This window comes from Alosa pseudoharengus, unplaced genomic scaffold (assembly GCF_046254945.1).
Source record: "Alosa pseudoharengus isolate Yale_2024_CS ecotype anadromous, Long Island Sound unplaced genomic scaffold, YU_APseudo_1.1 YU_APseudo_1.1_scf_1, whole genome shotgun sequence".
NCBI lineage: Eukaryota > Metazoa > Chordata > Actinopteri > Clupeiformes > Clupeidae > Alosa > Alosa pseudoharengus.
In genome coordinates this window covers 37942856-37969553 of record NW_027468564.1, presented here as the reverse complement: position 1 = coordinate 37969553, position 26698 = coordinate 37942856, and the positions used below count along the sequence as shown (strand labels likewise).

Sequence of the window (26698 nt, the reverse complement as noted above, 5' to 3'; positions counted from 1 at the left end):
AATGACACCTGGAACCACTACCAGTCTATCTCTCTCTCTCTTGTGCGCTCTCAAGATGCGTTTCCCAGTTAATTAGAGTAAGTAACGTTCAAGTTAGATGTTGCTGCATGATCATCCTTGCATGTAACACAAAGTTGGTGCATTTTGACATCGTAAACATTCTCGAAGAGAAAAAAGCAGTTAGCAGTAAAGCTATTTATTGGCTACATTTTGGTACCCCCTCTGTCCCTTTGTGTCCTTGTTGTGCGTGATGCGCGTGGTGAATACAATGTTGAAACATTTCCTATAGTTTCTTACCTATATATTTGCCCACAAAGACTTGATTAATAATCTCATTATTAATAACCCAACCCAACTCTTTCCTTTGGATACATAATGATTATGTATCCAAAGGAAAGAGTTGGGTTATTCCATGCACACCAAGAGGGGGAAAAAAACTCATAAAAGGACACCCAGACAAGGGAAAATGTCTTTATAACTTCCCCTCTGCAAGTAGTTTTATTTTATTTTTTTGTGTCCAATATATAAAAAGCATAAAAGTGAAAAGATTAAAAGTAAAAAAATACTAGTAAAAAATTATATAAAGAAAAGAACAGTAATCCGTAAAGAAAATTCACTTAAAGTCACTTTACATGAACAAAAGGAACATGACTGGCTCTCAAACCCCCTTAAACTCTATTTATATGTGAACACCCATAACTATATGGTATGGTTCCCCATTCCTACTTCTGATTGGTAGCTTTTGCTAGTTTATTTTAATTTTATTTTTACTCTAACTTTTGGTTAGAGCGGGCCTACAGAGCTAATTGAAATGTACTATCAGGTTCACCCTGATAGAAAAATAAAAGACATAAGAAAACAGAATGTGCTTGACGTATTTCCTACAGTTAGCCAAAGCAAAAAAAGATAATTAATTTGGAAAGTAGGCTACTACTATTTTTAGAGAGAGCTCTGTGAGACCAGAACGAAAGAAAAGGATTAACAGCTCAACTAAATACTCTAAAACTCATCTCGGACTGCATGTCCAACTGATTTGTCTTCCGTTGCCACTTGGTTGATGTTCTTCGCCGCCCTGATTGCCGATTTCATCGCTGCCTCTATCCAGCCGTGAGGGAAAGCCGTGTGCTCCCCGGCGAAGTGCACCTTGCCTTCGCTCTTAAAGAGGTCCTTGGCGTAGTACAAGTGTTGGTACGGCGTGAAAATGGCATAGGCGCCCAAGCTGTAAGGATCCGCACTCCAGCGTTTCACCACCACACCGGTGCAGAGAGACCTGACGTCGGTGGTGTTGTGGATCAGCTCCAAATCTCTCAGGGTCAGCTCTTTGAGGTCCTCGTCGCTCGCGCCCAGGAAGAGGAGAGACTCATCAGACCAGGTGTAGGAAGCCAGGAGGACACCAATCTTGTCGTTTCCTGGGAAACTGTGGCTGGGGTAGTAGATGTAACGAGAGGGTCGGTCTGTGATGCTCTTTCCTCCACGGATGCCGTCCTTCACCCAGAACTTCTCGCTGAAGGTGAGGATGATTTTAGTCGCGCTGTCGTAGTGGACTGACCTCAGGGCCTCCTTCTTTGGGATGGACAGAGGTGGATGAAAGTCCATGAAAAGGGCTGCTTTGGCTGTGGTTGTGACAAGGGCAAAGTCGGCATGAAGGTCAGGCTGCTTATCGTTCTGAAATGAGACAATGACCCCGTCTTCTGACTGGCTGATCTGTTTGACCGTGGCGTTCAGGGAAATGGGGACACGAATTTTTTCTGCCAAAGCTCTGGGAAGCAGGTCCGTCCCACCTGTCACTTCATAGTACCTTCAAAACAAAAACCAATAAACCAATAGAATATAGCTGTAGTTACTTATTGCATGCACTCTTGCCAAACACTCAATGAATCAGCAGAGGCTTAACCAAACGTATGCATAATATAAGTTTATGTTTACGTCATCTTGCCGAAAGCCTGTTTTATTGGTCACACACTACTACAGTATACACTATTTAATATGCCATTGATGTGAATAATCTATATGAATATCAATATGAATGTAATTATGATGGTATACCAGACATGTTTACCACTGATATTTTCATCCGCAGAACAATTATATGAAGAGCTCTTTTCCATTTTTGAAAACATTAATACGTCATGTTATGTAATTGTGTGTTTCAGGTAATATCAATAATGGTGCAGTTGTGTTGTATTGATTGAGTAAAGATAAATTGGTAACACTTTATATTAAGACACGCATATTCACCATTAATTAGCTGCCTACTAACATGTATATTAGTAGCATACTAGCCATTTGTCAGTCATTATAAGTCACTAATTAATACCTTACGGTGCAGTGCCCGTTCAAACATGCCATTCCTGAAGAAAACCCGTAGCTCAATTAGGCCTACATGCCCACAGGTATGCCTGCTTTAAAAATAGGATGATAGGGAAACATCATTCCAGCTAAGCATTCAATAATGAATACTGAATATTATAATATATTAGCCTATAATTAATGTGGCCTCTAATAAATTTAGGCATGGCTGCATGTGACATTTCTACAGATCAGAATGACATAATGACAACTGTTTTGAGTTAAGGCTAAATGTGTATAGCTTACTGAATAACTTCCTAATGCTATTCGAAGCTTGCACATACTTTTATTTTGAGTGGTCACTACATACCCGTGTTTGATGGCGTGATAAGTGCCGTCGCTCAGTCTGCAACTTGTCTAACGTTAGCTATGTGGCATTAGCCTATCGCTCGTTTCAATTTGGGACCTTGCAGTCGAAAATTTTCGTTTTAGTCAAAGTCTCTTGAAAGTCCAAAGTAGCCTGGGCTATTTGAGTGGTCACTACATACCCGTGTTTGTTGGTGTGTTGTTGCAAGTAACAGGGATGCAAACAGAGGTATGGTCAAAAAGGAGTGAGATTATCGAAGCCCACGCCCCCGCAGGAAATATCATATAATTACATTTTGCCACCACCTCTGCCATCCAGGGCTCACCCTATTCACACAAAAATGTTCTTTATATGAAAATACACTGTCCCAGTTCCTTGGAAATTCTTAAAAGTAAAGAATACTGAGACAACGCTGGAAAATTTGGCATGTCCCTTTTTTTCAATTTTTTTTTAAAAAGTCTGACATTTTGAATTTGTGTTTGGCTGTCTTGACCTCAATCCCTGTTTCAACCTGTAACCCATGGGCGGATTATGAACTTTCGGGCCCCTGGGCCCAGATGTATTAAGGGCCCCCCACTTATTGGCATATATGTGGGAGGGGGGGTTTGGGGGTCCTCCCCCAGAACATTTTTAATTTTTCTGATGTGATTTCCTGTATTCTGGTGCATTTTGGGGATGGCCAATACTAAATTCAATCAGATTCATAGCCTACATCCTGATTTGTTGATATTGAGGCAATGATTCCATGCAAAGGCTTGGGCTTCAGGGCCCCCTGGCCCCGGTAGGCCCGTGCAGTAATCCATCCCTGCTGTAACCAAGACCAGTTCCACTTTGTTTTACAACCCTCATCCACTTTCTTAACTGTTAGTGCCTCACTCTCATCAAATTCTCTCATTCTGCAAATGAAAAGTTGCATATATTAGCCATAGTGTTACCCTAGACCTGACAGTATCATAACAGAGTGCAAAATAGTTCACTTCACTCTGCCCCCTTTCTCAATGCGCCCCAAAATAACGTTCTTCTGCACGAAAATGTACAGTTAAAATGTATCAACAGTAGTACGGTCTGTCTGTTAGGATAAGCCCACACATCAGTTTCTCGCCCTTATGTGGTAGGCAGGGCTCTACACTAAAAAATTTTTCCAGGAGCACTTGTGTGCCCAAGTTAAAAAATGTAGGAGCACAGACAAAAATTTGGGCGCAGTCAGTTCTGTACTTAACTTACACATAATCTAACATTACACTCCAGCTAACAGTTAATCATGCCAGTGCACCAATTGCAAATATTAAGAATGACTGACAACATTTAGGCTACACTACAGGAAACAGGATTTTAAAGATCAGTGCCTACTTTATTTTCAGTCTGTTCTATTTTTCTACATTTTGTTAATGTAAAATAATGTAATACATTGCCATATTTGCATTTAGCCTGTATATCAAGTATTCTGCCAAATGTAGGCTAATTTATTTATTTGTGAATCCATCTGTAGCTAATCCAAATATGCCCATGGTGACCTATCTGACTGCCTAATACTACTACTAAAACAGTCCATTTTCTCTTCCACAAAACCCAACATAGGCTATCAAGGATGTATATTTTTTTTATCCTTTTATTTTTTATTTGAAATATCTGCATTGATGGGGGCAGTAGGCAAACGTTAGGCCTACTTTCGTTTTGCACTTCAGCTTATATTCGGTGTAAACAAACAAGCATGCGTGGAAGCCTGGAGTTGTCAGTAGCGTTCTACCTTTGAATAAAATGGGAGGGAGTATTACGGGAGGCTACTTTTGTGCCTGTTCGCTACAGCTATATTTTGCATATTGCAGCCATATTTTAGCCAACTGGGCTAAAAGGCATGTTAGGTTACCTTTCCTTCTAACTGCATTCTCAGAATCGTATCCTGTTCCTCCTATATCCGATGAATTCGGTGGATAGAAGCACTAATTTCTTCAATCTTTGCATCTTGGCTGGCTAGTCTAACTTTCCGCTTTTTCTGCGCGCTCTTGGATTTGATAGAAGCGACTACTAGCGAGTCACAACGCGAAACTGCTAACGTTGATGGGAGGTGTAGTTTTTATGCTGCATTCGCGACGTGATTCTATGGTTTGCACCAGTAATGTTTCTCGATGTTGCGGTGTATTTTTGCGATGAAATAGTATTTTGTCATTTTTATTTTATTGGGTTGAAGGAAATGGCTCTGTATTTTGTATCAAAATACTTTATTGTTGTGTATTTTTGTATTTTAAAAATACTGCAAAATACTATATGTGAAAAACACTAAAAAAAAAGTAGATACTATACACACAGGTGTAATGAATAATTGGTAATTAGGCAACAATGGTTAATGTTTATCGCAATCAGCTAATGTGAGAACAGCTGTGTTCAACGACATTCACAGCTTTTCAGTGACAGCCTTTGCTGAAGCATCAGCTCTGGTCTGAAGTATAAGTATAAATACTCTTTTGATCCCGTGAGGGAAATTTGGTCTCTGCATTTATCCCAATATGTGAATTAGTGAAACACGCTCAGCACACAGTGAACACACAGTGAGGTACCCACTAATCACGGCGCAGTGAGCTGCCTGCAACAACAGCGGCGCTCAGGGAGCAGTGAGGGGTTAGGTGCCTTGCTCAAGGGCACTTCAACCATGCCTACTGATCGGGGTTCGAACCGGCAACCCTCCGGTCAGAAGTCCAAAGCGCTAACCAGTAGGCCACGGCTGCCCTGAAGCACTGGTGTGAAGTCATACGCAAGTAAAGATGAGCAAGGTTACCTGTGCAAGTTCACATAAGGACACCGACAAAGGCAACAATGTCCTTTTGTATCCAAGCCAATTAACAGAAAAAATGTCAGATATCTCAATGAACCACAATGACATCAATAGATGGTAAGGTGTTGAGTGTGTTTGAATTCCCTTCCTTGTAGCATCCTTTTCTGCATTCCACAGTGGGGAGAAGTTCACCTTGTTTAATTAAATAACAATTCTATTTCCTTATTAGCTGCATACTTGAGGTTGGAGATATTAAGGCAAGTCAAGTTTCTCACATACTGGAAGTTCAAGATATACAGCCTTATGATTTTCTTATTCAGTTCTACACTGGACTTGAATTACGAAATTCGGCACAGATACACAATTATGATTTTGGCCTATTGATTATAATGTGGTTAATTGTAAGTATAAGTATATTTTAATCTCTGCATTTAAGAAAATATAATCTCTGCATTTATCCCAATCCGTGAATTAGTTAAACACTCAGCACACAGTGAGGTGAAGCACACACTTATCCCGGCGCAGTGAGCTGCCTGCAACAACAGCAGCGCTCGGGTAGCAATGAGGGGTCGGGGTTCGAATCGGCAACCCTCCGTTTACAAGTCCGAAGCGCTAACCAGTAGGCAACGGCTGCCGAATTGAAAGCTCTGTCAGTCGTTTTGGATAAGCATCAGCTAGATGACTAAATGGAAATGTAAATTCTTGAATTATTCTTTATTCTGATCACACTACATGAACTTGCATACGGTATATCCAAAATGGCATGACAGGGGCCAAATTGTATTGTTTTTTTACTGTATAGTTTATAGGCTCAATGTTTGGGATAAAAAAAAAAGCTTTTTTGCAGTGCTTTCATACTTCCTTGAAAAAAGTATTTTGAGTATTTTCTAAATACAGTATTTTATTTCGATACATTAAAAATGAGGGTAGGCCTATTAGGTGTTTTATTTTGAAATACATTCTGATGTATTTTTGCTCATCCCTGCCTGTTCCCAGCATTAGCACAACACTTTGCGATGGTTAGCTTGTCACCTGTGAGGATATATGCTAGGCCTAAGTGACTGACCTATATGGGTGCGTTTGGAGATGAAATCAGACGTTGTTGCCACACACCTTGCATGTAGCTGTTCGCTTATTTCCTCTGTGCACGAAGTTATTGTAACCGAAAGTAATGATAAAAGGCACAACTCCGGGAGGACTTCTTGTCGCCATGGTCAATGCATTTTTTATCTGTGAGTGTGCGCACATTCGTTGCACATTATGGCAAAGGGGCCATGCCGCTCGTTATACGTTTTCCAAAGTATACTGTATGTTGCAATAAAATAGAAATACATTTTTAAAAAAGCAATAACTGCATGAAATACAGCTTGTTCAGGAGTCTCAAAGCGTCCGAGTCAGAAGTCTTTTGAGTGGAGTCGCAAGTCAAGTCTGAAGTCATTGTTTTTGCGACCTCATTGTTTTAGGCTAGTGAAAAATAGTTTTCGCAAGTGCAAGGATATGTGGATTCAATTAATCATGTTTGCTATGTCATTAGATTAAATACATGTTCAAAAAACTAACAAGTCAAAGAAAATTAAGCTTTATGGGATGAGATCATAGAAGAAATATCTGGTGTCTCGCAATGTTTTTTTTAATTTCTATGGAAATGCACTTAGTTTATCTTTTATTTCTTTGCATTGTGCAGGCTACATTCACAAATATAGCCTACTGCAAGATTGCCAGCCTAGTGGCTTCTTTTTCTGTGCTATAGCCTATGCGACTCTCCGTACACCCATATTCAACATGACTCCTAACTTTGGTTGAAAGATTGCAGAAGCTAGGTTTAGCTGTGACAATATCCTGGGTAATCCTAACAGCTAATGTTATTTTACACAGTAGGCTAAAATCCGAATTTGAAAGCCTGGTCACTAGTCGCCAGTTTGTATGGCTAGTTTGCCTACTTAGACTCTGCATAATGAAAAGGCTTTGTATGTCCCCTTTCTTCTTCTTGGGTGGCATAGCTGATCTACAAACCACAAAAAGGGGCAAACATGTACACTGAAGGGCAAAGGGAATATCAAAATGTTTTACTTTGGCCTTTTATGGGGTATGTATTGGCAGACAACCCTGGTAACTTACCGTTGTCGTTGACACACCTGCTCGCTTGACTGCCACTGCAAAGTAGCCTGTGCATTGGCATTCTCTATGTGTAGCCTGCGTGTCAGATAACCCTGTTGTTTCTTGTATTGTCGTGCTGGCTGTCGGAATGATCAGCAGTACAAATAAGTTTGCTAAAGTATTGGTGGGGACAATTTTGCCATCTTAAAATTTTTATTAGGACTAGTCCTTAGCGTCCCACCCTAAATCTACGCCCATGCTGTCAGTACACGATCCATGGGGTGGAGCTCCCCTGAAACTGGTCCCCTTGGAAACAGTGCAGTGCAGCGATAAACGTCCTACGTAAATAAGCATATTTTGAAATATGCATTCAAAAATCTTAAACATCGAGAGTGCACACCTTTGTGCCACACGCGAGCCACATACGAAATCTTAGGTCAATCTGTCAAACGGTCAGCGAGATATGCGTGCCACAGACACACAGACGCTTCTTGCTTTATAGATTCTGTAAGACCTTATTCTACCTTTACTAGACCCTTAAGAATTTCCCCTATGTAAGCTCCTAATGACCCCTTATTCATAGTTAATAAATAAGTTGTTTGCATATGAATTATGACCTAAATATGCATGGCTCAGTATGGGGCTTGTAAGGTAGAACAATTCACTCCTAGGGCAGTTCCAGCGTTATGGATGTGACAATTGGACTCATATCGGTAAACAAAATGCCTTAGAGTGGGGGCAAAATTAGTATCAGTGAATTAATTTGCATAACTTTTAATGCAACCTCTGTCCTCTGAATACTGACAAATCCTCAAATTTCATATAATCAATTTCATCCTAATAATACAAGGCATTTTATCAGCGTTATGGATGTGACATGAAATGGACACACTTTTGTGAGAGATTACAGGTTTTCTACAAACTCTGTGAATTTTGAAGGAAACTGCCAAAACTATGATATATGTACCATGAAGGAGACTTGAATGAACACAAAAAGTGTGTTTTTGAAATTATGCGTCATTTTCGTAATGCATTGTAGGAAAAACTGGCGTTATGGATGTGACGGTTTCACGTTATGGATGTGACGTGTCTGAACCAGTCCTCGACAAACTACATAAAACACATAATTAAGTAGTGAATTTTGATATGAAACAATTGAAATAGTAATCATGAAAAACTAGCGATGAAATTATTGCTTCCTCAGTGCCCACTAAGATCCACAGGAAGAATCAGGACAACAAGTAATTTAAAATATAAAAAATACATTTATTTTTTTCTTTTTACTGTCATCCATTTTGGTCAGTGATTCCCGGGTTACTGAAACACCAGGGAACATGAAACTTGGTGGCCACTCCCCTAAATAACTAGCCCTACCTGAACTGTTGCACCCAAGATGACAAAATATTTATGGTATGTTAGTCTCAAGAGCCCGCATGAACCTAACCCATACCCACTCATTTGTGATTTGCACACATAAAGTACATGCACGCGCACGTGCACACACGCACATGCACACACACGCACATGCGCACACATACAGACAGGCAAGCACACACACACATAAACACATACAGACAGGCAAGCACACACACACACACACACACACACACACACACACACACGAATGCAGATACATAAACACACACACACACAGGCACGCATACGCATGTGGGCATGCAAACGCAAACACACACGCACGCACACACACACACACACATAAACACACAAACACAGGCACGCATACGCACATGCACACACACAGACACACACACAGACACACACACACACTCTTATAAACAAAAGCAAACTCACATATGCACACATTTGCATGCACATGAGTTGCAGGAGTAGGAGATGGAGACAAATTGACAAGCGTGATTTATTTTTGCGAAGAGAATATGCAGGACTGAGAGGCGGTCATATTTTGTACCACTATGCGGTACATCTAGTTTATTGCTGCCCTTACTCATGTTACTCTGTGGGTATTAGCTACAGAGGACCTGACACTTCAAATGCTGTCATATCGCGTCACATTTAAAATTAAACTGTGTTAAGCAGACGTGATCGGCAGGCTGAACAGATCTGCAACAGAACGAGGTGGCTATGTTAACTCCAGCTGCAAAGTCAGCCATCTTCACCAGCTAACACGATAATCCAGTTACTGTACAACAACAGTATGACAGTTACAGGAAGATAATCGCTCAGATTTTCGTTATTAGGCCACTTGAAAATAGGCTATGGCTAGGCTAATCACTGGAGGTATTTTAATATTATGTTTGTTTTGCTAATGGTTAGGCAAGGCCTCCCTGTGGTTTTGATCAACCTAATAATCTTTGAACTGTCAATTATAAACACTAAGTTGAAATGCGTTGAAACTGACATGCCACCAGAACAGACGTTTTATCGGCTTTGAGGTATAATAAAGTCCCCAGTCAAATTCACATTATGTAACATCCATAACGTCACATCCATAACGCACCATTAAAGGTTTTAAAAGTAAGAAAGGGGCACAATTTGGTCATCACACTTTACATTGATATAAATCAGCTTTGCACAGACACTATGGACATTGTCGCATCAACACTGTATGTGTAGCATAAACTTTTCCTATAAAACGTTATGGATGTGACATGGCCATGGAACTTGCTGACTTAAAAACAAAACCCTTACAAATGTAAGGAGTTGTGCTCTTAAAGGCAAGCTGAGCATAGACATTACTCTACCATTCCCTTGTCAATCTGGAATTTGTCAAATGACACAATTTGTTTGAACATTGGGTCCATTTATCCACTTTTGAAATATGTATAATATTACCATGTGAAATATGTTGTTTCTGTTTGGTTGCACACCAAACAGAGACACATAAAATATAGACCTAAATGAAGATTTTAACAACAGTTCTATTTGCGTATGCACAACTTTTTTTTTCCATGGTAAGGATGACCTTTGCATGGAATTGCCCCCTAATAATACTTATCAAAGATGGTCTTTTCAAATGGAACTAGGCACTAAACCACAAGTGCTAATACTGTGCAAATAACTCATAATTAAGTCTTTGTAATGCAGAATATGTTCCCTATTCTAAAGTTGGGTCTTTGTTCACATTTAATTCACAATTAATTTGGCACTTATTAACCCCCATGTGTTCCCTAAACTAAAGTTGCCTCCTATTCACACTTTTTAAGTGTATTACAGCGCACATAAGCACAAATACAAAAATCGATTTTAGACCCAACTCTAGAATAGGGAACATATTCTGCATTACAAAGACTTAATTATGAGTTATTTGTACATTAGCACTTGTGGTTTAGTGTCTAGTTCCATTTGAAAAGAGCATCTTTGATAAGTATTATTAGAAGTGAATAACTGTTCTTGTGGTACTACCACCTTACAAGCCCCATACTGAGCCATGCATATTTAGGTCATAATTCATATGCAACAACTTATTTAATAACTAGGAATAAGGGGTAATTAGGAGCTTACATAGGGGAAATTCTTAATTAGGGGTCTAGTAAAGGTAGAATAAGGTCTTGCAGAATAAGGTATTAATTAGTGACTTAAAATGACTAACAAATGGCTAGTATGCTACTAATATACATGTTAGTAGGCAGCTAATTAATGTTGAATATGTGTGTCTTAATATAAAGTGTTACCGATAAATTAAATAGCAATAACCCAATTACAGTTCCACTGAAATTAGTTGGAAAACAACATTTTAAAAAATGATTTATGAAAATGCATGCATTAAAATGGTAGATATAGGGCAATTCCACGCAAAGGTGTCACATCCATAACACCAACTAAATACCATGGCCTTGTGTTGGAGTTATGGATGTGACTGTTTTGCGTGGAATTACCCTATAGCATTTTGGAAAAGAGCTCTTCATATGTACCACCTAAGCTCTGGCACATGATGGCTTAATGGTAACTGCATTAAACACACAAACAAAGGTGAGCTACGTGAATGGTTGCTTCACCAACAAGGGCATGTTGCATGCTATGCATTCAGCCACTGAATTACTATGTACTTAGTTGACCAAGGATAAGTCCAAGTTGGTACTGCGTTAACGGAGTACATTGAACTTATGAGTATACTGAAAAATGTCCTTCAGTTCCAATAATGAAAAAATTGGTCTCTCGTTCCGCTGATGCTGTGAGATGTGACTTTGAACTCTACTGTGAAAGAACAGTTACAGCCATAATCATTGTCAGGCCTTACTTGACGTCGTCTCCGATGTTGGACTGCTCAAAGACCATCTCACTCAGTGCTGTGTACATAAGGCTCTGCTCATTGAGCAGGTCTCCAATCATCCTAATGGCCTCAGAACTCAGTCCAGACTCTTCTTCCAGGTACCCCTACCAAAACAAACAATGTTTTACAGTCAGGGTGGAAAAGGAAGAAGGCTTATGCTTCATTTTCAGCTGATCACATAATTCAGATCCAATCACAATCACCAACAAGATGCAAAATTTGGTTACACTTTACTTGACAGTATCGACATAAGAGTGACATGACACTTTCATGAACGTGTCATAAACAAGTCATAAACGTTTATGACATAACGCTTCTCTCATTAAGTTTCATTCGTTTTTTGATATAACAAGTTAGGTTAGGTTAAGTTAGGTTTAGGGTAGGTTTAGGGTTAGAGTTAGGGTTAGGGTTTGGATTAGGGTTAGAGATCATGATTAGGGTAAGGGTTCATGTGTCATGACAGTGTCATGTCACTCTTATGTCAATACTGTCAAGTAAACTGTTACCAAAAAACCTTTACCAGAACCCTGCTTGTCAGACTCATTTGGAAAAAAGTGTGTTTGCATGTGTTCGTGTTTGTGTGTGTGCATATGTGTGTGTGTGTGTTCAAGTGTGTGTGTGTGTGTGTGCATGCATGGGTGTGTTAGTGTGCTGGGGGATTGAGTGAAAGGATGGGTGGGTCTAGGAAGAACGATTTAGCATATATATGGCATATACATACAGGGGCGCAGCTACCCATTTTTTGAGGGGTATGCAACAACAAATTGCCCCCCCCCCCCCCCCAAAAAAAGAGAAAAACACAAACAACTAAAGTAAACTTAGTGCAAATTATTATTTTTTAAGAAATTCTGCCAATTTGAACTTGAAGTATTGTTAAATGGTGCATTGTCACTTTAAGACTTTAAGAGAGTCTAAACGGTTCTCATAACGTCCTTTTGCCAGCTGTTGCTCACAAAGGATAAGGCTGATCCAACTCTAGCCTTTGTTTGCCACATTATCAGCACAATATTAAGCTATTAATGTTAGGATTGTTAGGAAATGGAAACATGTAATGAGTTGTTGCTAGCGTGACATTTCTGTTTGCAGTTTGCCATTAAAAGTTCAGTATGAGCATGGTAGCCACCTAGCTATCTTAATGGAATAGGTTATGTTTCAATCGTCATATGCTTAGCAAACGCTAGTCTGTTAACATGAATATTTGCAGGCCTCCAAGCACAGACGTCACACTTTAAATCCTACCTGTTGCTTTTCACCATCCACATATTTAACTAGGCCTACTGTCGCATCCCTTGACATCCCATCTCATTTTCCTCTTTCTTTTTCTATGTTTAGCCCCCGACAGCTTTTTTTTTGCTGTATCCATCTTTTTCCATAGACGAAAACTGCTCACTCAGCGCTCACGGCGCCCCCACTCCCTTTTTTATGTCAACATTCTATGATGGAATCTTATGAGATAGGGCGCCTACTCTAGCCTGTTAGTCCCTAAAATGTTAACATTGAGGAAATGCAGAAATGATTTAGAAACGTACAACAGTAGCTACATATAGAAAATACCAAATATATTATTATTATTATTTTTTTTTTTTACCATCGCTTTGGCGCCCCCACGGTGCTGCGCCCCTATGCGCCGCATATAGCGCATACCCACTTTTTGCGCCACTGTATACATACAATATGGTTTGTACATAATGCATGCAATTTCATACTTACAATATATTGACACCGGATGAAAGTGGAGAGAGCAAGCTTTTGAAGTATTGCTTTAAAGAAGCCCTATGCAACAATTTTAGCAAAAATGACCTTCATTATGCAGGTTGAGAGTCGTTCTGATGGTTCTACAACACTTTTTGGGTCGTTTGGTGGGTGCTTCGTCTCCCCCTAGTGCTTCTCCGCGCAAAAACCGAATATGCAACTTTCTGGTCACCCGAACAAATCCGGATGTAACTCAGCGGAAGTATCTAATCGCGCCTCGTAGTTGTAGTTTCTAAGAAGACTGATGAGTAATTGTAATGTGGTTTGATAGTCTCTTGAACAATGTGTTTGCTCGACCGTTTTATTGTGAGCCCTGTATGTGTTTAGCTTGGTTTCTTGATGGCTAGCTCGCTAGCTAGTGGGCGTTTAGCGTAGCAGTCACTGGCTACCGAAGCTGCAGGGGGAGCTATGTCGTGAAAAATGTGAGCCCAAGTCAGGCGAAAACCCAGAAACAGCGAAGGAATAACCAGACCTGTATAGGGTTTCTTTAAGAACTGCTTAGGCTAGTGGATACAGTTTACTCAGAAGGTTACTGTTATAGGGTATAGTCAGGTGACTGCAGACCCTTAAATTCTTTTTTTTTAAACAAACCTTTCAAAAATTGTGGGTCACACTTTACTTGACAAGACAAGTTCTGGTAATGTCACTTTGACTAATGTCAAGTTGTCATAATCAAGACAACCCAAACAATGTCAACTTGTCATGACAAAAACGGAATGACACTAAATGACAGAACTCAAATGTTTATGACTTGTTTATAACATTTATGACACGTTCATGACAGTGTCGTGTCATAGTTATGACAGTCTCTCATGTCACTCTTACTCAAGTTGCTTAAGTAGCTACTAGGTCTTTAAATTGCTTGCTTTTGTTAATTGCATTGACAACATTTCAATTGTTAATGGTGCAATGTAGGCCTGTAGCAACGCGTTAATGATGTTGATGCGTCGATGTTACAATTACGTCAACATCCTATTTTTTGCGTCGCCGCTTCGCCACAGCTCGCCACACACACGTGGGAGAGCGAAACATTGCAGAATCGAGGACATAACAGCAACTTTATCACAGAATTCCCAACAAAGCCCTGCAAAAAGCCCAAATAAAAGCCCCAAATAAAAGAAAAAGTCCTAAAAAACAGCTCGCCCAACATCATCGAAGGTATGGGAATACTAATTTAGTCCCAAACATAAAAGGTGTCATTATTTGCGCTCTTTGCAAAATGGAGTTGGCATACCACAACAGCAGAGCATCTGAAACGGGGGCACCCTCAGCTACTAAACAGTAGCAAGCAGATTGCAGTAGCTTTTAACGTTATCTGTCTAACGTTAGCTAACTCACAAGTCACGACTTAACATTAGTTAGCGTTAACTCATGCTGTGGTCGTTTACTAGTCAAATACATAACATTAGACTAACGTTAGGCAGCTTATAGTATCATGATTCAGTACGCTAGTTTGCCAATGTCAACTAATGGCCACCTTACACCAAACAACTTTGACAAGATTAGGGAAAGATTCTTGAAAGATTGTAGTCTTTTAACTAATGCCCCCCCATTCAAGATTTACTCAAAAGACTCCAATCTTTCAAGAACCTTTCCAATATCTTGTCAAAGTTGTTTGGTGTAAGGAGGCCATAAAGGAGCCAAGCAATGTCCAGGCAAGGGCTGCACATAAGCTGGTACGCAGTGCTCATGAATGAATGAATGTTGGGACTGTAAAACTGAAAACAGGAATTTTATATTGTGTTAAACACTCTCAGGAATGTATTTACTGTGCACTGCATAGTGTTTTTTTTGCACTACAACTTTTGAACCAAGAAAATAATGTGTATCACAAGTTTATTATCTGTTTGGGGCGTTATATTGATGATGTATGTCTTTTTTGGTCTGGCTCAGAAACAGAGTTGAATGAATTTCATGGTTATCTAAATAGCATTAACCCAAACATCAAGCTGTCTTTAGAATATAGTAAAGTGTGTATTCATTTTCTTGATTTGACTATTTTAAAAGATAACCAAGGAACTCTGCATACATCAGTGTATAGAAAACCAACAGAAAGAAACACAATTTTACACGCCAAGAGCTTCCATCCAAACTGTCTCAAAGAGAATGTCCCATATGGGCCGTTCCAGAGAGTGAAGAGAATCTGTGACCCAGACCATGTTTTTGAGAGTAAATCACTAGAAATGATGTCACGATTTAAGGAAAGGGGATATAGAAGTTCTACTCTCCAAAAAGCTTACACCAGAGCCAAACATGTATACAGGTCATCACTACTACAAAGGATTACACCAAAACAAACAAAAGAGAGGCCTGTATTTGTTACATACAGTACAGAGGCTGAACAGATAAAGCGAATCATACAAAAAAACGGGGTATTATTGAGAGGGATGAGGTACTAAGTCAGGTCTTCCCTGAATCACCTCTCATTAGTTTTAGTAGATGTCCCACCCTACAAAATAGACTGGTTTACAGTTATCTTAAACCAGAAGGCAAACAAACATGGTTGGGCCTTAGGACCAGAGGTTCTTACAAATGCCATCACTGTAACCATTGTACTAATGTAAGACAAACAAAAACTTTTTAGAAGGAATTCACTATTAACCATTTCATAAACTATCAAACTACCTTTGTCATTTATAGGTTGGAATGTCCTGTGTGAAGTATTTTATGTAGGAAGAACAAAGCGGTGTATACTAGACAGACTGGCTGAACATACAGTAAATACGCAATTTGCACAAGAAACATCAACTATCCCATGGCAAGACACGATATGGATGCAGGGGAGTATTGTTGCGCTCAGATGATCTAGAGTTTAGCCAGGTGCGTTTGAACCAAGAGTTGAAGAGAGAGAGAGGAGTAGTTTGCACACTGAAAGAAATGACTTAAACAAAGTCTTCAGAAAGGAGTTTTTACATTTAATTTTGGGAGCAAGCTTATTAAAATTAAAGGAACCGTATGTAAGAGATGTATTTCACTTAATCATAAAATGGCCCTGATATGTCACTAGACATTAAGAAATCATGTTCATTTCAAATACTTATATCACTGACAACAGTAGTCCGGCCAGGATATTGTCATTTAAAAAGTGAAGTTGCAGCCCTCAACTGATGTTGATGTTGTGTTTTCTCATGTCATGTCGTGTTTTGGCCTGATGCGCCACCCTCCACCTAACTACTAATCACAAAGTCAGTAGTGTTTCGGCATCTGGGTTGGCAACCTCGAGTCAGGGGGGAGGGGGAGGGGATACACTGCCCTACAGTAATTTGAAAGTGATTGCAATACCGGTTTTGGCCACAATCTTACATATGGTTCCTTTAAATGGAAAAACTCCTTTCTGAAGACTTTGTTTAAGTAATTTCTTTCAGTGTGCGAACTACTCCTCTCTCTCAAGACACTATATAGAAACATCACAACAGTGACCCCTCCACCTTACAGGCCTTTGGGATTGACCCCATTCCTCTGTCCTTAAGAAAAGGCAATAGGCAAAGGCAGTTAAATCAACGGGAAGCTTTCTGGATATACCGCTTGCAGGCTACTAAATATCCGGGCCTGAATGAGGAACTTGACCTCAGTGTTTATCTTTGATGTTCTGTATTCTTATGGTTTGCTTGAAATTCATACACTATGCTTGTATTTTAACTTTTACATGTCACCTATTTGTGTATGTTCTTTTCATGAATTTATTTTGTGTACGAAATTGATTTGTTAAGAAGTGGAAATGATGACATCTACTGTCTCTTGTGTGTACTAACACTTGTAACCTTAACACGTTAGTTGCCAGATGGAGGCTTCTGATTGGTGGACTATTAGTTCATAAGAAAGTGATCTGCTTAACTCCCGGAAGAAGGCATGTAGCCGAAACGCGTTGGAGTTTTTTAGAAGGTTAACTTGACCAAGCCATAATAATAAAGGCTTTTTAACTTTTTCAATAGAGAGTGCCTTGGAGTTGTTTTTATTCTTGGCATTTAGTTTCCCATCCAAAGAGCACCTCTGACTTAACAAAACTTTAGAGTCTAGGAAGCGCTCCTCTACCCCCCTTTTTTGTACAACTTTTGCATTTTTTGAACAAGAGAGTTATGTTGGTACTGTGAAAGAGTAAACAGGCTGGCCTTTAATTTTGTATAACTGTACAAATGTTTTAATTATTTTATTTTGTCTAAAGCAGAAGATTTTTTTGGTATTTATTTGAGATAGATTATGGTTTTTATTAATCGAGCAACAGAAAATCATTAGATTAAACGTCTAATTAGTCGTTAGATTAGTCGACTAATGGATAAAATAATCGCCCGATTAATCGTTTAATAAATAATCGTTTACCCCCAGCCCTAGTGCAATGTATACAGTACATTAAATAAAATTCAGATATTGAACTTTACCTTCACAGAATAGCGGTCAAATCTTTCCAGTGCAGCTTTACAGCCATTTACCATCACCTCATGTCTCACCTACAGAAAAAGAACACAAAGAATCCTCACAAAGATGTTTTCACCGTCTTAACTGTGTTTTAAAGTCATTGTTTTTAACCTGCTAATGTCTGCCGGTAGCACGCTCCCTCCCCATGCAGACTTACCTTCTGTAACGCCTGCTGTAGCAGCTGGTCAGCGGATTTATCCCTCTCCTCTGCTAACACATTGTAATTCAGGATGTTTGGGTTGTCTTCTACCTGGAATGTCCTTTGTCGTGGTCCTCCATTCACCAGGCAATAGGTTTGGTTGTCAGCCATGATGAAGTCATTCAACTTGAGTTTCAGGTCACGAGCAAGCCAGCGGACGATACTGTTGAGAAGTGGAGTTAGTTTAAGACTGTGAAGTCCACAGTGGAAGTAGACTAAATGTAATGTTTACTGTAATCAGGAGCAGGTCTATTATATGGAAAAAAAGATTTATACTCACTGGTGAAAACTTGGTATCCTCATGGCCCCCAGATCAGCATACCAGCCCTCTTCATCATTCCTGTAGGTCTCCACCCGTCCTCCAACTCTCCCACTGGCCTCTAATATGGTTACCTTTACACAACACGGCACGAAGGGTTAGTTACAACACCTCTAATATGGTTACCTTCATACAATACAGCATGAAGGGTTAGTTACAACACCTCTAATATGGTTACCTTCATACAATACAGCACGAAGGGTTAGTTACTGTACAACACCTCTAATATGGTTACCTTCATACAATACAGCACGAAGGGTTAGTTACAACACCTCTAATATGGTTACCTTCATACAACACGGCATGAAGGGTTAGTTACAACACCTCTAATATGGTTACCTTTACACAACACGGCATGAAGGGTTGGTTACAACACCTCTAATATGGTTACCTTTACACAACACGGCATGAAGGGCTAGTTACAACACCTCTAATATGACGGCATGAAGGGTTAGTTACAACACCTCTAATATGGTTACCTTTATACAACACGGCATGAAGGGTTAGTTACAACACCTCTAATATGGTTACCTTTACACAACACGGCATGAAGGGTTAGTTACAACACCTCTAATATGGTTACCTTTACACAACACGGCATGAAGGGTTAGTTACAACACCTCTAATGTGGTTACCTTTATACAACACGGCATGAAGGGTTGGTTACAACACCTCTAATGTGGTTACCTTAATACAACACGGCATGAAGGGTTAGTTACAACACCTCTAATATGGTTACCTTTATACAATACAGCATTTAGTTTAGGATGCACAATGATAAAAAAGTTGAATCTAATCTACTCTAATCTAATCTAATTAGTTTAGGATTAGGGTAAATTGCAACCCTAGGGTTAGAATATGGTTATTCTAACCCTAGGGTTACTTACTGTACAAACCTGTGGTTAGGTTGGGTCAAAGTAGCATATAAAATACATTATGTGAAGAGTTCAGAAGCATTATTATTATTGTTTTTATTATTATTATTATTATTATTATTATTGTTTATTACTATTATTATTTTTTTTAATGAACACAATGAAGAAAAAGAAGACATTTGGTTATTCCTTTTTACAAAACAGATTGGTCTATTACATGTAGCCTACCTTATGTCCCGCATCTTTAAGTAACTTGGCGGCTGTCAGGCCAGCCATGCCGGCTCCAACGATGGCAACATGGCGAGGTGTGGACGTGTGGGGGAGGCCGTTCTTCATGGTCTGAAGTAGTTCTTTATAGTCAGTATCATTCAGACAATTTTCCAGATGTTGTTTGAGGCTGAAGACACAGTCGCTGTGGCTCATGGGAAGCAGGAGCACACTGACCGCAACTGCAAACACAAAATGGGAAAAACACAAGAACTCAAATTTACATCATTAATACTGTATGATATACAGAATTTTAACTAGCGTCGGAGGCTTATTAATGACAATTTAATCATAATTTGTAGGATTAGACAAATAAAACATAGATGGGTGATGAATGCAAAAAATTTAACCAGAATCAGATTCTCCAAACCACTGGATTATAGGACAGAAAACCAATATCCCATTCCACGAGTGCCCCACGAGGGCAGCTACAGAGTGTAGCACTTCTGCATTCGCCTCGCGGCCCTCTATCGGCTAAAACCGCATGTAAGTTTGCCAGATCGGGTAGCGGATCTGTAGTTCAATGGAATGAGACATAAGAAACTACAAATTTGACTTGCATCTGATGTCGCAATACATCGTGCTTTCATAAATCGTGCAACATATTCTACCTTGTCTGTGGACATCGTTATTTGCAAAGCCGGTGCTGGATAAACAAATAGCATGCGTGCGACAGAGGGAAAGTTCTTTGGTGTTGCTTTAATCAAATTGGACACAAAGTACAACCTACTCACATAATGTCCATTTCACAGCACCAGGCTCCATTTGGGCAAGTTTGTCTTCGTTTCTTCTTTGCTGGTAAGAAGAGGAAGAGGAGGAATACCAGAGAAAATAAAAATGGGTAACACTTTCTTTTACAGGGTCCTTGTTCCAGTGTAGTGTGTAATATCACATAGGCCTACTTATGTTGTCCATACATAATGTATTTTGTGTTCCTACAGATCATTAGTACCCGTGTAATAAGAAGTGCTTGTTACAATACTTTGCCAAAGTGGCCTCTTTCTTTGCCGAAGTAAAGAAAGTGGCTATGGGGTGAAGTTTGGGACTCCTGACACCCTAACATTAAAGCATAACTCCGGAGTAAAAACAACCTAGGGTCTATTTACGGTAATGAACAAGTTCAAACATTTGATTGAGAGCAAAATTACGTTAATTGAGTTTTGAGCAAGACCATTTTTTGCATTAACAATGAATGGGCTTGATACGCCTCTGCTTGTTTCCTGTAATTGTAAAAAATGAAAGACCTGTTGTGTAACTAACGTGAAGATCACATTTTTTTCTTGTTACCCAACGTGAAAATTGTTATATACTTAACAGGAATTTAATGTTATGGTAGTCTGCCGTTAAACAACGGGAAGCTCCTGGAAATCCTGCCAGTTGATTCCTGTTTTTTTACGGGAAATTTTCTTACAGTGCAGTTCATCCAGCCGTTCTCTGAGTCTGACAGTAGCACTTTTAGCTCCAGCTCATTGAATCAGATTAGACCATTCTGATTCAATGAGCTGGAGCTAAAAGTGTTAGCTGCGTTTTGACGGGTGCAATGTGAGGCTACTGTGCAAGACGGCGGGCCAGTCTTTCCAGACTTTCTGCCAACTCTCTTTCAAAAGACAGTAAGCTATTTAACTGCCGTATGTGCATTGAGGACCTAATGGGTGTCTTCACAGAGTGAACAAACAACCATGCATGTAGCCTAATGAGTGTCCGAGGTAAGCTATTAATGTTTTGCTCCTTATGATAAGCTATTATGGTTGGTTTTTGTTGACACTACAGCAGGTTAGAATGTCAAGAACAGACAAGCATAGCCGTGAGCCGAAAATATTTTAGGGGTGCCAGACCAACGATTGGATGTTACAGGCACACCCGGGCATATGGTTATGGTATTTAACAGACAGAAGCGACATACAAATAACAACAATACAAAGTTAAATTATCCGTGGCTATGCCACTGCTTTGTGTAATGGAATTAATGAGTCTTGAAGTCTTCAATAATTTGTTTCCCTTAAACTAAGCATTTACATGAAGCACATGATATGCCGATTGAAACGCATTCAACTCAAGATAGGCTACCAGGCTCATAATTCAGTTTTAGTTGCATAATGTCATTACATGCTTCCATTTCCAAAGCAATGGAGGCTGTTTATACCAACTTAATATTATACATATCATTGTTAATATTGTGCTATAAATGTGGCACAAACAATGCTGAGTTTGTGGATTAGCCACAATCTATATGTGAATGGAGCTGGCAAAAGATTGTTATGTAGACTCAATGTGAGTCTAGATAACCATTAATAAAGTGACAATGCACCATTTATAAAAAAAGGTAAACAGCATCAAACTACTACTTTATTTTTTCTGCTTAGGGCGCAAATGGCCTAACCTGACTCTCGCCAGATGAATTTTGTTCCGCTTAGCTCCGCCTAGCTCCACTCACATACATCTTGGATCGGTTCCGTTGAGAGTGATTTCAGCACAAGATTGTATGGTAGAGCCAATCAGAACGCAGGGCGGGAGTTTCTGTTTCTGTGAGACTGTTCTCAGCGTCACGGGTTGGCTTCGATGTGAGTGGTTGAAGTAGCACGTCAATAGATGACGGACAAGTGGCTTATCCAATCTTATGCAAGGTTTTTTTAATAAGGCCCAGCCTTCTGAAGCACCACTCCAATGGATCGATCCCAGATGGATGAGTGGAGCTAGGTGGAACGAAATTCATCTGGCGAGAGTCAGGTTACAAATGGCCAGCAGCGGCCCTGATACCAGCCTCAAGTTTCTTGAGAACTTGAATCATCCAATCGGAAGATATGGAACCGGCAACCTGGTCTCATTAGGGAAACGTTCCCCTGGGAACGTTTTTGCAAACCCAGCCAAACGTTCCAACAGACACGTTTCTGAGGTGCAAACTAGCCAAGCAACCCAGCGGGGGTGCTAAAGAGAGACGTTTAGAAGTTGTTTACTACAGTTAGGTCTGGTCAAACTAAATTGTAGCTTACACAAGCTCAGCAGTATTCTTTGGTTAGCAAACCAAAGTTTTGGATTAATAGTGCCTATATCTCGCTACGTTTCACAAAATATAAGGGCACAAACCCTGAACTGCCGTCTATGATTAGCTGCCACATCTTGGTGGGTTTTTTTTTTCGCGAGCAACCCAGGGGATTTTAGCTCAGTTGTCAACACGCTCGACTTCCGCTCCGAGGGGCAGCTGTTCGCAGGTTCGAATCCGGCTGTGTGCAGGGCCGAGCCGTGCAATTCAACCCAACGCACGAAGACCAGAGGACCAGGCTGCGCAGACTGGGCTTGCGACGAAGACCAGACTCAGCACACAGCCGGATTCCTTCAATTTATGAGTATGGTGTTTGCGTCTGGTTTCCCTAATGTATTTGTGCTAATTTCACATCTTGAGCCCGTTTCTGTTTATCTGGAAGTTTTGCCTCATGCCACCAATCAGTTGCTGGCTTTCAATTACAAAGCTATTCTGCCATTACGAATCTCTGCCGCTCGCACAAGTAAATTTTCTGCAAGTAGGCTACATGGACAAATACCCAGATAGCAAGAGTCTGGCAGACCACTGTCGGTCCATTGCCGGCATTTCTGGCGGTCCGCTGGCGGGTTGCAGACAAATTGCCCAATATTTTGCCACAATTGGTCTAAAATATTTTTCATTTGTTCAGTTATACTCCATATATCATTTGATTAACGTTTCTTAATATTCATGACAAGTTAAATTTAAAGAGATGGTGGTCCAACGGCAGACCACAGGGGGCTATGGCATTTACTTTTTGATAGGTTATTTTGCTAATCTATACCAAGGTCCACATTACCAAGGTATTGATATTAATTTGGGGCAGCCATGTCTTATTGGTTAGCGCTTCGGACTTGTGACCGGAGGGTTGCCGGTTCGAACCCCGACCAGTAGTGAAGTGCCCTTGAGTAAGGCACCTAACCCCTCACTGCTCCCCGAGCGCCGCTGTTGTTGCAGGCAGCTCACTCGCTGGGATTAGTGCAGTGTTTCTCCAACTTTTTTTCTGGGGACCCACTTTTTAAAAATGACAGACTATCGCGACCCAACTCGTGACTGTGGTAGTTAACAAACTAGATCAGTGGTTCTCAAACTTTTTCTTTCATTCCCCACTTTGATCAAGGGGGCATTCTCGAGCCCCACCTGTCCCTCATCGCTCTAAGAAAGTGGTAGGTCAAGTTTAAAATTGTCAACTTTATTGAAAGTTCTAAATATATCCTCTTCAACAGAGTTAAAATCAGCTGGTGCTGCAGATATAATAATAAATAAATACATAACACACATATTTCTGTTTTCCAGCAACATATTAGGAAGCATAGGCCATTTTACAGCATTGTACAATATATTCAATGAAATACCAACATGCTGCATTAAATGGATCCATAATCCAGTCATACTGAGCACTGCTGGTTGGGAAATATTTTTGAAATAAACTTTGCAGGGATGTGATGTAGGCCTACTGTTTAATACATGGGATCACAAGAGTGCCTCCCAATCAGACGTTTCAGCGATTTCGCTCAGAAATCTCAAAAGCATAATACTGTCGCGATCGAGGCGCCTGTCCCATAGTCAAGTTTTTTTGGTGAATGCAGTAATCTTATTTGCTAGGTGAGGTAGGTGCTTGTCTTTGCCTTGTAACTGGACATTTGACTCAAATGTATCGCTAAGATATATCAAATATATCGCTAAGATAGGCCAGCTTCGTCAAGAAATGTTCATTAGTGAACGTGCTTGCAGATTCAAACATGCGCTCTTCCTCCAAGAAGAGGCGACTCGGAGCTCAAACACGCGCGACAGCACTTTACCTCGGGAAAGCCACCTTGCCTCTGTGAAACAGTAGGCTACAGCCTTTTGGTCAGCTACCATTTCTTCGCAAAGTGCGGAGAATAGACGCGCTTTTAGGCCGGGTTTTGATGAAATTCACCACTCTCACAACAACGTTCAAAATCTCATGTAGGTCGGGACTAACTAAGCTGCCTTGACACGAGCGCTTCCCTGTGAATAACACAGTGCGTCCATTGCACATCGGGTGCTACCTGGGCCCAGGCTACAGATGAAAAAAATAAATAAAAAAAACTCCTGTTTTTCACGTCAGTTCGCGCCCCACCTGGCATGTCTCCGCGACCCAGTAGTTGGTCGCGACCCACAGTTTGAGAAACGCTGGATTAGTGTGTGCTTCACTTCACTGTGTGCTGAGTGTGTTTCACTAATTCACGGATTGGGATAAATGCAGAGACCAAATTTCCCTCATGGGATCAAAAGAATATATATACTTATATACTCATATAAATCAGCTTTGCACAGACACTTTGGACATTGTCACATCAACACTAGGCTATATGTGTAGCACAAAGTTGTCCTATAAAACATTATGGATGTAACATGGCCATGGAATTTGCTGACTTATAAACAAGAGCCTTATACAAATTTAAGGAGCTGTGCTCTTAAAGGCAAGCTGAGCATACACATTGCGCCACCATTCCCTTGTCAATCTGGAATCTGTCAAATAATAACAATGTGTTGGAACCCTGAGTCCATTTATTCCCTTTTTAAATATGTATAATATTGCCATGTGAAAAAATGTTGTTTCTGTATGGTTGCACACCATATTCATGATGTAAAAAGAGTGCAATTCTCCATCAAATTCAATCAGATCAGTTACAAACAATAAAATATAGACCTAAATGAACATTTTAACAACATTTCTATTTGTGTGTGCACAACTTTCTTTCCATGGTAAGGATGACCTTTGCATGGAATTGCCCCAGTATTTTAAACTACAAAAATAATAAACACCTATAAAGTACACTTTATGAAATACGTATTTTGAATACATGTATCATAAATACTGTTCCTCCCTGATCAAGAGAAAACAGTTCTTACCTTATACTAAAGGACCATGTGTCACACTGTCCACAAATGACTAAGTTCAGTCGGTAAACGTTGTGTGATGTTACTGATATTTTTGTCACGCCTTCCTCCTACCCAGCTCCACCTGTATAGAGTCTGCCTGCTTGTGCCAAGGGCATCTTACACCTGGCTTTATACTGGCAGGGGAGACCGGGGACAGTTGCAACAGGGGATGGTTGCAACATGTCAATTTTCTCCAATCAGAAACAAGGTAGAGCAGCGTTTCTCAAACTGTGGGTCGCGACCAACTACTGGGTCGCGTAGACATGACAGGTGGGGCGCGAACTGACGTGAAAAACAGGAGTTTTTTTTATTATTTTTTTTCATCTGTAGCCTGGGCCCAGGTAGCACCCGATGTGCAATAGATGCACTGTGTTATTCACAGGGAAGCGCTCGTGTCAAGGCAGCTTAGTTAGTCCCGACCTACATGAGATTTTGAACGTTGCTGCAGCTGGCATCTTTAGGGGAAACTGTACTGTTGCAACTGTCCCCGTACAGTCCCGTACAATGCATAAATATGATAATATAAAATATATATTTTTAAAAACATGTTTTACATGACAATAGTCTAAATAAAAGTGAATTGCCTCCCAAATTGTTCCATTCTTCCTATGTCACTAAAGTCCTACTGTATTTTATATCAATTTCAATATTTGACATCTGCACATAAGGCCTACTCATCTAGACAAATCTATAATTGTCATCTGATCAAAGCTGGTGAATAAATAACACTGTGATATTATTATAACTTACATAACTTGTATTTACATACAAAAATAATAATTTTGCTGCACTGACATATATTGTAATATATTGTATTTTTAACATGTTGCAACCATCCCCAAACAATGTTGCAACTGTCCCCGGGCCCGGGGTCAGTTGCAACATCTGACTCCTTACATTCAAATGCAAATTGTGAAAATTATCTTTGTAATCTGTAATTATCTTTAAATGGTTTAGACTATTAACAGACATATGTAAGTGTATTGTATAAAAAATTGGTTTGTCTAATCCAAACCATCTCTGAGCAGAGCCAGAGCCAAATGCAAAAAGTGTTGCAACTGTCCCCAGTCTCCCCTACTTAAGCAAGCTGAACCTTAATGATTAGTTTTTTTCAACAGCTTACACACTAAATCTTTGCTTGTCACACAATTTTCTAAACATGTCTTTCA

General features: G+C 40.0%; 1 protein-coding gene across 1 annotated transcript; it reads right to left on the bottom strand.

Annotated features, from left to right (window-relative positions):
• Positions 1-467: 467 nt before the first annotated feature.
• Positions 468-25631, bottom strand: LOC143127354 (L-amino-acid oxidase-like). The gene is made up of 8 exons (XM_076288811.1): positions 25500-25631; positions 20335-20395; positions 19562-19782; positions 18420-18532; positions 18098-18302; positions 17904-17972; positions 11743-11879; positions 468-1798 (listed from the first exon to the last, which is right to left on the bottom strand). Exons 2-8 carry the CDS (start codon positions 20363-20365, stop codon positions 1000-1002), a joined length of 1575 nt encoding a protein of 524 aa, XP_076144926.1. The 5' UTR covers positions 20366-20395; positions 25500-25631; the 3' UTR covers positions 468-999.
• Between the last annotated feature and the right edge of the window lie 1067 nt (positions 25632-26698).